Source organism: Mchenga conophoros, linkage group LG22 (assembly GCF_057382185.1).
Source record: "Mchenga conophoros isolate Kocher_MC1m ecotype Shallow Benthic linkage group LG22, M_conophoros_male_GT1.1, whole genome shotgun sequence".
NCBI classification, from domain to species: Eukaryota; Metazoa; Chordata; class Actinopteri; order Cichliformes; family Cichlidae; genus Mchenga; species Mchenga conophoros.
This window is the reverse complement of record NC_140546.1, coordinates 18,934,596-18,951,681: the sequence shown is the minus strand read 5'-3', so window position 1 is coordinate 18,951,681 and position 17,086 is coordinate 18,934,596. Positions and strand designations below refer to the sequence as shown.

The window sequence follows — 17,086 nt, the reverse complement described above, 5'->3', positions numbered from 1 at the left end:
CAACGCTTATAACACTGGGCGTTATTATTCCTGGACTCTTATTCGTCTTGCCCAGATGCCCACTGCAACTAACTGATTAGCTCTTGTCCCTTTAAGGCCAGCCTCCCTGGAAGAAAGCTTTTTTCTCACTGGTTGCCCCTCAAAGCCGCAGGAGGGTGGAGCTACTTAGGGACATCATCTAAGATGTCATAACCGAGCAAAAAGAGCAATCACGAGTTTTCAGCTCACAGAGATTACTCGTGTTTACACTGACCTCACTATTTGAAACTTTGTCCGCCATAAAAGCATACATTTGAAAACCAAAACCAGAAAACCATGAAGAGTACAACATGTTAGAGGTTAACATGAACACAAATCTATCTGACATGTTCCACATGTTTGCAGATGAAGTTGCTGTCTCAGCTTGTGTGTATCTTCTTCCTGACAACAGCGCATAGTTCCTCTGTGGGGTTCAGGTCAATGGCCAATCAGGTACAGCAATAACACGGTCAGCAAAATATTTGGCAGTTTTGGTACTGTGGGGAGGTCCCAAGTCCTCCCCACAGTACTCCAATCCTCCACTACAGCTGTCTGCAAACAGCCAGCCTTTACAGCAGTGACCTTCTGCGGCTCACTCTCCCTGTGTGGGCTGTAGATGATCGTAGAGGATCGTCATCTGGAGGACCGTAAAGCATGTAGTCTTCCCCATGATTGTGGCTGTGTTCGCTGCACTAGACTGACAGGCACACACTATTTAAACCGTGTTCATAGCAGTTTACTCAAACTCAAAATGAAATATTCTAATAACGTGAGATATGTTTATTTTTTAGCTGTAGGCCACAATTATCAAAGTTAAAACAGAAATGCTGAAGCATGATGGTTTCTATGTAATGAGTTTAAAATAGATTAAAATTTCACTTTCTTAAATAACTGATGGAACATATTCAACTTTTTACATTCTAATTTTTTGAGGTGCGTCCATATGTTGGAAGAAATTTCCTTTTTGCTAAGAAAAACATGACATCTGTCTCCTCCCAGTCCCACCATTGTGCTAAGCTAACTGGTTCTTTTTAATTACGCCACTGACTGCAGAGTAGGGCTGAACGATTATGGAAAATAATCTAATTGCGATTTTTTGCCCCAATATTGCGATTGCGATGCGATATGCGATTATTTTTTAAGGTCTTTGTCTTCTGTATTATTAAACAAAGACAAGCAATACATCATATAGTATGGCCAATACTATATTACATTAATTTTAAACTGTTCTTTCCTGGAAGACAGACCTCTGTTATGATGACATGAGGTGATGCATGAATTGATGACTGACATTTTTATTTAACTTCTTCAATCACAACAGTATATTTGAACATACACAATAGTTTATTTTTAGCTTACAAACATCTGAGCATAAAGTGCTGACAAGGAACCCTGGTGTAAACATTAAAATGAAAGTCAGTACAATGTGCAGATTGCAGAAATATACATAAAAAAAATCAGTGGCTTTACCACACTCAGTTTTTCGACATCTGTGAACTACTAGACAGTCATTAAATTAAAAAATAATATTAAATAAATAAAACTAATAAATAAAAAATACACACATCTTACTGATCTTTGCAGTCAGTAACATTACACATAAAGTGCAAACATAATAGCAATTGTATAAACACACACACAAACACGCCTTTAAAATTTAAAGGCGTGAAATTGGACGGTCTAGCCTTCTGAATCAGAAGGCTAGTTCTGATTAGCGTCACCGCTGTCTCGGTGGAGTTTAATAAACTCGGCCGTCTGCTTCTTGCTATCTAAAATATAACCAGACACTGGTGTAAATTCTCGACTGTCTCATACTTCTGTTTAATAAGTTTTCTGTTTGACGTTTAGTCAGCTGTGTGAAAACCAAGGAGGAACCCACCCGGGGGATTAATAAAGTTTTATTTTATCTAATCTAATAACTTTAATCTCAGCCAAACCGATTTACTCACGAACAAACAAAACACTGAAAAAAGCCCAACAATAACATTTTTAGGTTGTCTAAGTGACTTATATATTACGTTTAACCCGAGCAGCGAAACTCCGCGGTGATCTGAAAATGATGTGCCGGGAGTTGTGCCGCTCTCGGCCGCATCAGTAATCCTCGAGCTCCCGGCTAGCTGTCGAGCTGGTGGGTAGCAGACGTCTCTGAAAACGTCGAAGCACTTTTGCAAATATGGGATATCTTGATAAACCGAGCAGATATTTGATGTTTACACAACTACTTTCTCGCCTGAAAATATGTTAAAAGTTTATTTTGTGACCCAGAAAGATTAGTATGAGTAATTTTAAAACTTAGTAGCGGCCGCCATTGCTGGAAACTGGAGTTTGGCTGGGCCGCATGAATTCTGGGATATGGTAGTAATTTGGACAGCCTTCGGCACGTCGCTGTGACGTAATCGGTCTACAAATGCGGCCTCAGGAGGATGCAGCCCATGAATTTGGACATGTCCAGAGTATAATCGCAGCCTTTGCGGTTAGAAAATTGCACTTGATCATGTCGCGATATTATCGCAAATGCGATATATCGTTCAGCCCTACTGCAGAGATAGATAAACACATATCAGAGCCTTATTCCATTTTTCAGGTTGCACCAAACAAGCTGAAAGAGAAAGGTTTAATTCGACCTTTAACTGAAGCTATAACCAGTCATAAGGTGAGACTCTGTGAGAGTCCAGTACCTGAGGGCAGCGGTGGCTCTGGGAGGGGACGAAAGCACTGCAATGGTCTGGGAACGTTGGTCACCAAATCCTTGGCTTTTACTGGGAGACACCTGGAGAACGAGAGCAGATCATGAATAAGAGAAAGACGAGCTGCGTGAAAGCAAAGGCTGAGCCAGGCTTTCTCACCGTGGTCCCGGTGAAAGTGACGGGTGGCGACTGCCAAGAGATGCTGAAACTGGAGCTGTTGGTGGGAGTGAAGCTGGTGGACGCCGAGCCGGCCGAGTTGTTGTTGCTGCTGGACGGGATGGACACTGGAGCCGTGGCCTGAAGGCAGAGGTCAAAGGTCACTATTTTTAACTTTTATTTAAATTCAGCATATTGGAATACTTTTATTTATTTTAGTATTTGTTAATTGATGCAGAGCTTCTTTGTATTGGGATGTCAGACAGTGGTTAGTGAAATCCTCTTACAAAGCCTAAAGCTGAACATTTTTTTCTGCTTTGAAACTCGATTTAATGATCAAGCGCCCTGAAGCATACCTTGCTTTAATCTCTTTTTTTGCTTCCAATTAAAGCCATAATTTATAAAATTATCATTTTGTGCTCAAGACCATAAACTAATCAGAAAAGTGTTAATGATGTCACAACCAACAGAGCTGAGGGTCTGTTCCCCATAGACTTAGTATCAACTGGAACCAGGGGAGTCTCCCCCTGCTGGCCATTAGAAAGAAAGCAGGTGAATGACTTCCCTTTTTTTTTTTACCCAGAAACTACACCTGTCCTTTACATGTTTATACTGCAGGCTACTGATTGGCTGGAGATGGGACTTTTCCATCTTTTCTGACACCGAGTTTACCCAGAGGAGGTTTCTTTTTTTGGGTCAGATTTCTCTTTCTATTACATTTTTTTGTTAAAAAAAACCCTCTTTTGTTATTTTCTAGGTGAGGTAGATTTTAATGGTCGGATAAATATACTTTATTCAAAGAAGGTTTTTTTCAAGGCAGATTTTTGGCCTTTATCAGAAACATAACTACTCATGTCAGACCTCAAGCGTGCAGCTCTGCATTAATATTAGATGCACAGATATTAATGGAAAGCTAATGGCGGTTATTCTTCAAACAATAATCTGAAAACCGAGGCTAAAATAGATAAATTGTGTCATTTTTCAACCTTTAATTAATTATTCAAACCTGCTGCTTGTGTGTTGATAGACCGCAACTGTTAGCACAGCTGCTATAGGGAGGGAGGGACCACAAGTCGCTGCGAGGTCTTTAGTGTGTTTACGAACACTGTGACACATCGTCAGCGTAACAAGGACCTCGATAGTAATGTGTGAGAAACTGAGGGACGTATACAGAGCACATAAGTCTTCATCACCTGGTAGGCATGGTCTGTGTGGATGAGGTAGAGAGCGCTGGGTGCAGAGCGGCTGAGCGGCGTGGTGCCGCCGGCGTGGGGCTCCTTGGTGTCAGAGGGTTGAGTCGGTTTATGGGAGTCTGGCAGCTGGCTGACCGAGGGGAGAGGAGACGGGGGAGGAGGCGGGGGAGACAGGACAGAGGGCGAAGCTGGGGACAGGCTGCTCAGCCCGTCGGCCACCGAATCCGTGTTCAGCTTAATCTCCGTGTAGTAGAAGTCCTCCTCACCGTCGCTGAGGTCTGAGTCACAGTTACGACTGGGAGACGAGCGCAGGGGCAGGACAGACAGAAATACATCATGAATGTAAATCTCCACCTAAAGGTCAGGTTAGCCATCTATCCAGTATCACTGGGACATATTACTATGCTGATAACCTGTAAGTCATCAACCAGAGGCAGGATATGAGCAGCAGAGCCGTTTTTGAGGCTTCGAGTGGACTTTATCTCAGGTGTGTATGCAGACCGTCTGTGTCTTACCCCAGGTGGATGGTGCGGATGTGTCTCTGAATGCCAGCGGCAGTACTCAGCACCTTGCCACAGTTCTTCCACAGGCACTTGAACATCACCTTCATGGAGTTCTGCAGGAGACACACAGCACATCAGTGTTTCGCTGGCGCTCTGATGCCAACTTCAGAGAGTCACACGCAACAACTGCAGGGTACATAACAAGAAATCGTACACATGAAAGCTTCTTTTCTCTGAAGGATGTGTTTTTTAATATCTGCCATTAACACGGAAAAAGTTTATCCGCACCACAGACATGTTCAGATAAAGGTTACAGAAAAATATTTTTTTAGGTTATAGAAAAACTCTCATTTTCATTAACGAGCAGGTGTACCTAATCAAGTGGACAATGTACAGTATAAAGTCACTGATAACATTACAGTTCGTTTAAGACTGCACAGAAATGAAAATTCGCTCAGGTAGCAAAGTAGGTACAAAAAAATATATCCACTGTACTATTATAATCCATTTAAAAAGTGTAAAATTTAAATTGCAACTTGCTCTTTTTTTGCACATCACATGCCATTTTATTTTAAACGAACAAACACATACATAGAAATTACAACATTCTGATGTAGGGGCTGTTTTTAGAGTAAAATAACCATAATTTACTAAATTAAGGCGATATATGGAGATAAATGAAATTTCTCAGATTAAACATGCTGCTGCACTGCCTCACTAACACCCTGCTAGTATTCATTGTTCAACGTCATACCTGTCCTAGATTAAAATGCAGATATGCCATGTTTACGTTGGGAATTTAAAGGATTTAAAGGACTTTAAAAATGCAGTCTCCTTCAGAGTGATCAGTTTATGATACCATATTTAAAGTCTTTGCGTTACACTATAAAGTGTCACTTTGAAATGATGTAGATTAAAACTAGGGAGGAAAACAAAATAGACACACAGCTTTAATGCAGCATCTATCTCTGGTGTTACCGTGGACACAATGGCGGTGATGCTCCAGTGTCTCTGATCTGCCTAATGTAATTAAACCACCGGCGTCCTACAGAGACCGTGTATTGTTTTCATGGAGTAAAAGAGCCCCGTGAACTTCCTCCCTGCCCTCCTGCACTCTCGCTCCGAGCTATTATAAACGGTCTTATAGCCACGTCTGTCAAGCTATTGTTAAGCAGGCTGATTTAACTTTGACAACATGTTTTATTTCTAATTTTCTCTCTCTTTCAGAAACACTCTCACACATACACACAGCAATCACGTGCCCCCCTTCCCCGATTGCATTGTTTTGTCTTTGCGTAACAAAAGCCGATTTTGTGTGTTGGCGAGCGTGTGCGCCCCTTTAAAGCAACATTTCACAGTTAATTAAATGGGGAGCCTCAAACGGTGCGGCGCTGCCAGGAGAAAAACAAGAGCACGCGAGTAGCATGTAGATAAGTTCACGAGGAAGCCTGGCATCTGCACGTATAGATTGTATGAGTGCGACTTGTTAAGCCAACATTATAGGAGCTTTCGGAGACGCTGTTCAAGCCTCCGTCTGCGCTCTCTTCCTTTTTCATGTAATTCCTGTTAGTCACTCTTTAATTTTTCATCCACAACCTTCATCTCTCTTCCTGTTTCTCCCTCTCTTTCTCCTCCCTCCACGCCCTTCTTTGTGATCTTCCCAATTATCCGAGTACACTGCGCCAACGTGGAGCTCACTAAAGAGTCTATCGATTTCCCCCCCCCCTTTTCTTTTCTTTTTTTTTTAGGCCAGCAGAATCTTTTCTGTTTGCCGTTGAGGGAATTCAAATCATTACTGTGTTTTTGAGAGGAGCTACACGTGAAGGCTGAGGAAGTAATTATTAAGGACAAATGTCTGGGGAGGACACACTCAAGCAGCGAGAACGGAAGAGAGAGGGGAGAAAACAGAGGCGAGAGCAGGGGAGAGGAAAGAATGAAAGGAGGGGGAGATGGATGATACCGTCGGCAAACTGGCACACAGGAGCGCTGATAAGCAGAGGAGAGCCCCGAGATGAAGGCAGAGAGAGAGAGAGAGCGACGCAATATACGTCGGACAAAATAACGAGTGGCAGCGTGGTGTAGATGTGATGAGCTGTCAGTGGCGCGTAGTGATGAGACGAGGTGAAATGATTAGTGTGAAAGAAAGTGTGTGTGTGGCCAGGACGCGTGACACGAAACTCAAGACCGGAGCAAAAAAGGCTTTGTGTCCTTTCCTGTCCAATTTCCCTCTCCGCCTATCAATCAGAAACTAAATTACATCAGTAACCTCACAGGTTAATATTGCAGAAGAGAAATCAACCAGCTCATGTACATGTGGCGGGATCTCAAAGACAAGTTCACGACCTTTATTCTTACCTCCAGATATGCCTGCTATCAGGATCAGTGCGACTGTTTCCTTCAAAAAAAGCTTTTAATGCACCACACGGTAATAAAAGTGAAGCCACAAGTGGGACAAAAGCACCTGGGAAACATATCATCATATCTCCTTCCCTTAACCCCGTGATGATTAACTACTAACAGTGCCGATGTTTAACAATGAAAAACTGCTACCATGTTAATATGGTTGTATCAGAAATAATCCAGTGCTGATAACTCCCTGATTGACAGTCATTCTTATTTCTCTTGATGCTGCATTGATGGCAGATGTTTACCAGGTAACTTGGCTGCTGATTGTTATCCATGAAGCATAACTGCTTTTGTACAGTTAAAGTTCTTCAACAGTATTTTGAGTCTAAAAACACACACTAACAAAAATTAAGTTTAACCATTGAGTTTGGCTCAAATCTTTATTGGCTTCGTCTCTTTTCTGCTAAATTTACAGAACCATCGAGATGATATTAGCATAAATTCAACTGACTCGAAAAATCGTGTTGGGAAAACACAGCGTGCAGTGGTTTTCATCATTTTGAAGGGGCATTTGATGCTCGTCCTTGTTTTCTGTGTATATGATTTTCCCTGTACAGCAGTGATACTCGCTTTAAAGATTTCAAATAACGAGGTCAACGCATGTACAAGTAATCCCTCACAGGGAGTCGGCTCAGTCTGCTATAAACACTCCGTTTCATGTGTTTTTTGTCCTACTCTTGGCTCTGTCATTGAGTAAGGATATAGCTAATATGATCACCTCAGTGGCCTCACCCTCCTCCACCCTCTCTTTAAAAGAAATGTGCCTTAAAAAGACCATCTGTGTCAGACAGGGGAAGCGCATCAAGATCACAAGGCGAGAGGCAGGGTACACCCTGGACAGGTCGCCAGTCTGTCACAGGGCTAACACAGAGAGACAGACGACCATTCAGACTCACATTCACATGGATAATCTAGAATCACCAATTAACCAAACCCCACTAAACTCATGTCTTTGGACTGAAGCCGGAGTATCCAGAGAACCCACACAGGATTTTTACCCAGCTAAACTCTATTCACCTTGCGCTTGCGAGGGATGGGCTCATCAAAGAGCAGGCTGCTCCCGTCCTGCTCATCCAGAATGGGGTCTTCAGGTCCTGCGGGGCCAGGCCCCACCCCTCCCAGGCTGGGTACACGGAAGGGCTTGAAGCTGTCTGCAGAGAGCGGTGGGGATGGTGTGGAGGGGTTGGACTGATCGCTCGGAGCAGACCAGCTCCAGTAGCCCCCCGAGGAGCTGTTGCTCGATGGGGTGAAGGGTCCGGCCGAGCCGTTGTCTTTCCACGATCCACTCAGACCCTCTGAAGACACAGAGGAACAGGAGATGGAGAGTTTATCTAACAGAAGCTCAAACTTCTTTAGTTATATCTGTAAATGCTACAAACACAACAAAGGATGAGATCAAGACATCCAATTAGGTTCAGACAGCTATATTTGCACTTCACAAAAAAAGAGCCTCCCAGAAGCAGTCTTCACTATGACACAAGAAAATAAAGGTTACTCTCCTGTTGTGTGATTCCACCGAGACACTTCCAAGGTCTTCTTTTTTTTAAGATCAAAGAAGAGTTTCTTTTGAATATCAGCCACAAAAGGCATTTCACTTAGTGAAGCAGGGGAAAACTTTGCAGTGATTGTACATGTGTGTGTGAGAGAGACAGAGACCCAGTTTGGTTTAGTGAAGCTGCTTCCTGGCAGGGTGCCTCTCTCTTCTCTCTTCACTCGTTTCTTCGGCAGAACATTTAACATAAAAGAGGATGTGGCTCAGCAGCAGCACAGGCTCTGAGTGGTCAGAACAACAAGACTACTGGTTCATTTGAGAGATATCAGCAGTGCTCTGTGTTCCGTGCACGCTGTGTGATCTCAAACTACATGACTACATTTAGATAAAAAGTGTACAGTTAGCATTTAAAGCCCAGTTTGTTCATCTGTGCATGATGTACGGCAGTGACACCACGTGCACGGTGGTTGGCTGCGCGTCTGCTCGGCTGGAAGGACAGCAGGCTGGTTACAAAGACCGCCTAAATGGTTTCACGAGATTGCAGTTGTGGGGCATTTTGGACTTCCGCCACTTTGCCGAGTGGCAGAGATCCAGACTCATTGTGCTTTTCTTTGGATTTCCACAGCTCATTGATGAGATGATCCTACAGCACAGCAGGTGGCAGTAATTTATCAACCTTAAGCTTCCACATGCATTCACAAGATAACAGCTGTGAGGGAATGAAACACAGCGTACAGGAAAACACACAAATTATTGGCTCAGCGACTTGTTTTAGTTCGCTTTTCATAAAACTTCTGCTATGTTATTAGAAAAATAGCCAAGTGACGCATAAAAAGGAAATATTTATTTACGGCTGTTTATTTAGTACTAATGATGCTTACCACTGACTCTCACAGGTGGGCTCCTCACCAGCGGGCTGGTAGAGAGGCTCGTCAGCACCATAGCGGCCGTCACTTTGTCCATATCCACTTCCTCCTCCGACCGCCTGTGGAAACAGAAACAAAAGAAAACTTTACTGAGCTGCTTCCAATCAGTTAAAGAGAAAGACCTGATAACTCTCTTCTTCACAAATAAGTCCAGACTATTACACTTTTTTCTTTTTAAAACGGATAACAATAAACACACTACAGGCACATTACCATTTACAGGAAGCTCGAGAGCTCAGCATGTGTTTGTCTTCTTCGCTGCTCGGCCCGGTGTTTTTAGAGGGAAAGCAGATGTTGAGGTTTCCATGCTGCTGCGATGACTGCAGCAAAAACTGCTAATTACATTCAAGTTGGGTTTTTTTGTTTGACTGATGCAATCACCCAGACACCATTAAGAAAAATAAACAGCTAACAGAATAAAATACAAATAGAAACTAGGAAACTGATTTACTGCACAGGATGTTGCAGGCTGCAGAGATGACACACTTCACCCCTGTTGTTAAAAAACAACAACAACAACAATAACAACAACACCCAGCATCATTACTGATGCATGCAAAAAAATAATAATAATGAAGAAATACCAGGAAGTCACATAAAAAAAAATTCAATATTGATCGTCTCTGCAGTGTTGCAGTATTCTGCTTTGTGCACGATCCTACTGATAAAAAACATAAAACAACAGGGCAGGAAGGAAAAATGAGAGAGCGGGGACATGTAATAACATTCACCGCCTCTTCTAATGGACAGAACAAAGCACCGCTGTCACACCCACCGCTGAATACCACAGTCAAAGGCTAGATGTCGTTCTCAGTGTTTATTTTTGGAAGGGTTTTGAGGCGCACACGCTCGGTTTCAAGTTGACTCAGTTTAAGAAGCCAATAAACACAGCTGACATTGAAACTTAAGGTTACTAAATGCATCCGTTTTGTGTGTAGATACAGAGAGGAAAGAAAATGTGAGTCTAGCTTTATCTGCTAAAAGTTTTCCAGAGTGGAACCAGCCTGCAGAGAAGAACAAGGTGCGGTTTTGCTGCTTTGGCAGCAGGAACAGGAGAAAGAAATTTTAGGTCAGTGTTTGGATAATTGACAGCTCTCCTAAAATGTTTATACACGGAGAAAGACGACTGGTTATTTGCTAAAAGAAGAGTGCAGCTGTTTAATGACTGCATGCTGATGAGCCACTGACAGGGTCACGTCCATGCAGCGGTGAAAACACTCAAACACATAAAGATGATCTCTACCGGGAATGCTTGCTGGAAGGTAATAAGTAAATCTGCGGTCTCAGGTGAAACGGTAACTAAATGTTAATTAAAAGCGGGTTTCATTGCCCAGAACAGCGTTCTTGCTGACTCAGAGTGGGCCTCTGGGAAGCAACAAGAGAGGAAGTGTGATCGATCAGCAATGTGTCAGCCACACTGGCCTAGAGACCAGTCAGGGTAGGGAAACGTGTATGTCCTGACAGGTTGGTGAGTGTTTGCTGGAGGCTGCTCCCTGTTACCAGGTGAAAGTGGTCACAGTGAGGGTGGAGCGCCAAAAAAGTTCCTTGTGAGCTCTTTGGTCCCTAGCAGATTGACACGGTCGCCAAGGGTTTGCATTGAAGACACCAAGTGATCGGCAAAGACTCGCCATTTACTCTCTGAGCTTTAGTAAAAAAGTGTGAAACGAACTGGAAACGGAGAACGTTCACCTTAAAACTTTTAAAGCTATGCCTCAGCAAAAGATGCAGCTTTTACTTTGAAGGTGAGTGTTCACAGTTTCTGGTTTGCGTCACACCTTTTCAAAGTTCACTGAAGCTCAGTGACTAGTTTGCAAGCATTTGCAGTCTTTCTTGCACACCGTCTACTCCTGACTGAAGCGATTGTGGGGAGGATTTCGTTCCAGCGTGGTATTCCTTCTTATGACCAATTTCATGCTGGCAGCAACTTCACCAGTGACAGGTGGTCTCTAGGACGGCGTGACCAGGACTTTAGCAATCTACTTCAGTCATTTCCCTAAAATGGATCCAGCACTGGGTCGAATGTACACAATTCTGATAAAAAAAAACTTTTACTGATCAGATCTGAGGAGCAGTTTTCACAAACATAAAACAGGTGAAGCTTTATTTAAAAGACATTTCGTGACTTTTCATTGGAAAAAGAAGAAAAGAAGTTAAATATAAATGCAACGACAGGTTTACGTTGTAGAGAGGCTCTTTAATGCCAGCATCTTCTTGTCAGTAGTTTCGCTGTGAATAAACGACACTTTAAAATTTATGTGAAAGTAATTAAAAGCGTATTTACTTCACAGGGGAAAAGAAAAGAGCGATGTGAGCAGAGAACAGGAGCGCGCTAACAAAGGAAGAGCCTAAGCCTCCATTAGCTGATATCTAATTTATTACCCTTTCGGCTGTTGAATATGATGTCATTACAGCCTCCACATAAATCAAGAAAAGGAGCTGCACGCACAAATGCCACTTTTACCCCTGACCCCCCCATCTCCCCCAACCAGCCACCCAACATCACCATTAGAAAAACCCACTTCCTGGTCACCTTGGGAGGCCATCATGTGACTGTAGATATTATATCCACGGTAACAACGACAGACAGTAATTGCTGGGCGCTTTGTCAATCTTGAAATATGAAAGAGTAAATCCCAGGAAAACACATTAGGAAGACTCATAATTAAGATGTGATGTATGAGATGACGAGGACGAAGCTGAGAGAGCGGGAAAAGGGAATTTCCCAAATCGCATTTGTCATTAGTGGCCTTATCAAACTTAGTTTCCATCCAAGTGCTTATTATGGCTGTAATTAAACACACGGGGAGAGCATGCATGCACGCGTGTGTGTGTGTGTGTGTGTGTGTGTTAGAGAGAGGCCCGTTAAAACACATGATACATGTGACACAGGGTGGGATGGTTAATGGATCGGTAAGTGAATTCTGAGAAATGAACTTTATACCCTGGCATGTTTGTGTGCGTCTCTGTGCGCTTTAATATTCTTACTTCACTTTATTTGTAATAAAACATCTTCTCATATCCGATCCCTGGAGCTTCCTAAAGGGAACATTATCTTGGATGTATAGCTTCATCAACAGAAAACTAGACAGGAGGTAAAGGGCTTGTTTACTAATGCAGATTACATGAAATGGATCCATGTAATTTTATCTTGCTGCTGGCTATTCATAAATGGAAAATGAGTTTACACTATAGATGCTGTTAATGCTGCTAAACCTTTAGAGACTGATAAGGTTTTTTTTTTTGTTTTGTTTTTTTAAAATGACCTGAACAAAGGCCGCGGACGCTTTAACCGATGCTTCTGTTCAAGCAGCGTTACCAAATCGAATTACCTCTCTTCACTTTACAGCTGCCCCCGAGCTCTTTTACTCTAAAAATGCAAATATGTCACTGTTCATGGACAACCCTCCCACAAGATGATTTCACATTTACATACACTCAATACACAAACCCAATCAGCCAATCACATGACAGCAACTCAACATACTGATGCCAATGAGATCTGCTGAAGTTCAACCAGAGCATCAGGATGAGGAGGAAAAGTGATTTAAGTGATTTTGGCTGGTATTTATTTTAGAAACTAAATAAGAGTGTACATCACTGTCCACTGACAACAGACCCATGAGATTATAAAGACACTTACAGTATCACACTTTATTTTAAAGGCAGCAGAGTAATTATAAACCTGCATGCTGCTTTTTGTTTTTCTTACCCCTTCCTGCCCTCAGCTCTAAATTTAAATGCATGCGGTAGTGCTAAAGAAAATAAAGTTTTCATTAAAAATAGAAAGACAGCACAAAAGATAACACAACTGTGGCTGTGTATAAATTTTTATAAACATAAATAAATAAGCTGCTGTAACTTTCTAAATTATAAAATCTAATTATTTTGGTCTGTATGTTTTTAAAATACTAACAATGTTTTTAAAAATGTAAAATGTCAAACAGACTGTGTGCAATCACATATTGGAAAATCTGTAAGGACAATCCAATGAAGCAAGTGAAATATGCACCTTTCTGCGCTCTCACTGGAGCTGGAGTCTTCAAGCTGCAGACCAATAAGGTGCAACGCCAAACCAACAGGAGGATCAGGCCGGTCTCAAAATACACACAGTCCACAATCTGAAGACTCGCTTTAGTTTTTGTTGTGTTTTGATGCAGTTTACACACCTAACAGCTTGGTTAGGTTAAGAAGAATTTCATATTCTTTCAACACCGAACAAGTCAGCGAGAGCGACTCTGACGGAAAGGCTTGAGGGCAGAATTTTCCCCATATGTGCCCACTCCCACACAGACCTAAGGCAAGGTTTTATCCTATCTTTTTTCTTTTAATTATTCACCTTATATTATTAGACGAGCTTAGACTGGTTAATGGGCTGAAGAGAACATAAAGCAAAAACAGAAAAGAAGTTGATTCGGGCTATTCGCCGTCTCACAAAGACCTGCAGATCACTGCCCGACTGCAGGGAAAATCATGAACATATGTTGGAAATGACAGATTAGAAACTAAAGAAGTTAAAATTAGAAGTAGGGATAAGACTGTGTTAACCCTCTGTGGGAATGGAGGCACAAATAAAACAACAGCTCCCTCTTCAGGGGACTGTGATGAGCTTGGATGAAGATGTGGCGGTTTGCCAGTGTGTGTGTGTGTGTGTGTGTGTGTGTGTGTGTGTGTGTGTGTGTGTGTGTGTGCGCAACAAGTGGTGAAACTTGTACTTCCACAGCCAGATGTGCCTACTCTTTTTAAGGCAGTGAATACAACAAAACAAAGGGCCTCCATGAGAACAAATGAGACAGGAAGCGGGGTCACGTTCTTCTTCTTTTTTTTCATGTGTAAAGTCAGGTCGCCACCATAGAGGGGGGACGTGGAGGGTTTGGTTTCAAACAAAACACCGGGCAGGAGGAGAAGGGGGGGGGAGAGACAATAACAGGGGGCTCATGTTACCGTGGCCACCGTGGTTTGACAGGTAGATGGAAGACAAAGAAATGGAGGCCTGTCTTTGTTTTTCATCACATTTTTTAAATTTTAAATGAAAGAAAATACGTGGAAGGTGGAAAATATATAAACGTCTTACGAACGGGTTAAGTTTGCTGTTTTATCTCAGTATTTAAGGTAAACGCCGCCATGTGAGTCCAACAGACTTTCCCTTTATTCCACTGGATAGTTACAGGGAGTTCATACGCCAAATATACCAAATAAAAGCTCAAACGCTCCTGATCACTCGTTATCCCAGAATTTGACCACGCACACTCAATTCAACAATCCTCCTTTTTACAGTTAATGAGAAAAAAAACCTCTGGTCAGAGTGAATAACAAGATCCCGTCAGAGACACAGACTCTTTAAAATCTCTAATCTTTGTTTTCTCTTTCTCCACACTCCCTTTTTCTTTTCCTCCCAAATGCCTTCAAACTAACTGGGCCAAGGTCAGTCTGTGCACGCACACACACACACACACACACACACACACACACACACACACACACACACACACACACACACACACACAAACATGCACAAATGCCTGGTAGCTTTACTTTATATATCACCCCAAAACTATCAGTCATTTTTAATGAAGGCAGCTGAAAGGTGTGGTGGGTTACAGGAATTCCCCTGAAACACAGGCCAGCGCTGGCAAGCACACTCGCCGCCCCCCCGACTCCTACACTCTTCCGTCTCCTCGCCTTCCCTTCGCCCCTGCTGGACTCTGTCTCTCTCACTTTTCACTCCTGCACTTTGAGCTTCTCTGACTTTCTTTTGCCGTGGATCACAGTGGGAGCGAAGTTAAAAGTGTGTGTGTGTTTTATGCACGCGTTCGCTTTGGATCCTCTTCTTTGATGCCACGTGGCGTGTGGTGGTCTCCTCCTTTATAACAAGCACTGGACTATGAAGACTATTTCCTCTTCAATGCACTCTTATAAATCAGAGAGCTCCTCCTCTGTTATCTGCTTATCTGATTTTCTCCCCGCTCTCCAACACACACAAACTGCCAAAAGGCATCTGCGAATGACACGGAGCTAACATGCATGAAGGACACAGCTTTTGATTGGCAGGTGTGTATGAAGGGAGACGCTCAGGAATTTCTTTGACATGCTTGTGTGCATCGCTCAGAGATGTTTCTGATAGCGGTTCTTTGTTGGTAAACACGCATAAACAAAACAAAACAAAAAAACACTGTATTTCCATAAAAGCTGAGACGCAGCGGGGTCAGACTAAAGCAGAGCATCGCCTGTTCAATTTCCTGAAGCACACTTGGGCCCGGGCTATTCACAAGGTGGGCATAATTGTGTCTGTGGGGCTAGTACACATCCTGCCAACAGCTGCGAGACAGTGTTTACCTCTTTGCAAAGTCAAACGTGGCTCGTAAGCAGCATCAGTTTTTATGGCTGCAAAAGGAATTCAACAGCACATAGAGAGCGTGTCCAAAATAAATAATCTCCCTTTAGTGTTGTCCGTTTGCTTATTTATAGACTTGGAGCATGAGGTATACTGGCAGTTAGGTTTATGCATTTTTGGATGCTGGCACGACTTAGCTTTAATTGCAAGCCTTGACCTAAATGCTGCTTTCAAGTTTCACAGTCATTTCAGTGCACAGCCACCTGTTTGCAGTAGCTCATGTGAAATGCTCGCCTTTAACTGTTTTGCGCATACTTTGCGACACCCAGAAACTCTCGTCTGAAGCCCGCGGACAACAAGAGCTGATATGTTGTTTCCAAGACTTTATGTCTTTAGTTGGGACTTCAGCATACAGTGAATTCACCATCAGCTTGACATCGTGACGTGTATAATAATCCACTTCTTTACCTTTAAAAACATTAGAGTTGCTCTCACCATCTATTCAGGTCAGTGTCCATGTAGACCAGCAACGGCCGGCCAACTTGGCTTCGTGTTGTGAGCAGAAAGCGTTGCACTTTATTTGCGCTTCACAATTCGACTGGAGTATTTTGTCTTCAGTCAGTAAAACAGGTGACTTACTGCAACTGTAAACCAGGCATGCGGCACATCTAAAGTAAACACTGCAAATGCAGCAGAACCTGTGAAACGATATATTAAAATGGCTGAAGTTGAAAGTGTGTAAAGTAAAGCAAGTATTTATCTTTAATCTGTAATTTGAATGTTTTTGATACATGGCTGCCCGTTTACTACTGCAAATACATCTGAGGTAAACGTTATTAAAGCTGATTCTGCTTCTTTATTGATTTAATACTTTATTCCATCACATAATCACAAGTATTTGGAACTTATTCACTTGCAATTTAGAGATTAATGTGATTAGTTCAAATACGAATTTTAATTATTTCGTTTTACATTTTCCGACTTAATAGATTAAACGACTGATGAAGAAAACAATCACATTTTTTCACAGTGAAAATATCCATCAGTGGCAGCTGTAGCTTGTCTAATGATGTGTGGATTCATATCTTCTTCTTTAAAAAAAGAAAAAATTCTGATCAATGTCTCTAAAGCCAGTTTGAGATCAACAGATGGTCTGAAGCGATGCGGACGCTGTGCATCAAGATAAAGTTGTTAAAGCGGTCAGTCTACATTTCTGCCCTCACCTACACCCTGGAGGATTAGGCAGTGGCTCAAAGAATGCGATCGCAGATTCAACTGGCAGAAATGAGCTTTTTCTAAATGGTATTTTGGCTACTCTTCCGAATCGAAAGGAACCAGTCGAGGTGGTTTGTGTAGTTTAGAATGAGGCATTTC

The 17,086-nt window shown here is 42.5% G+C and overlaps 1 protein-coding gene across 2 annotated transcripts in view; it reads right to left on the bottom strand.

Annotated features, from left to right (window-relative positions):
* Positions 1-17,086, bottom strand: part of znf704 (zinc finger protein 704) — a 65,670-nt gene that overhangs the window by 12,148 nt on the left and 36,436 nt on the right. For both annotated transcript variants that reach the window (XM_085262387.1, XM_085262386.1), the window contains exons 3-8: positions 9,337-9,440; positions 7,981-8,258; positions 4,570-4,670; positions 4,055-4,349; positions 2,865-3,002; positions 2,697-2,788 (exon numbers count right to left, since the gene is read on the bottom strand). In XM_085262387.1, coding sequence (XP_085118513.1) covers positions 2,697-2,788; positions 2,865-3,002; positions 4,055-4,349; positions 4,570-4,670; positions 7,981-8,258; positions 9,337-9,440 — 1,008 coding nt within the window. The remainder of the gene's footprint in view (positions 1-2,696; positions 2,789-2,864; positions 3,003-4,054; positions 4,350-4,569; positions 4,671-7,980; positions 8,259-9,336; positions 9,441-17,086) is intronic.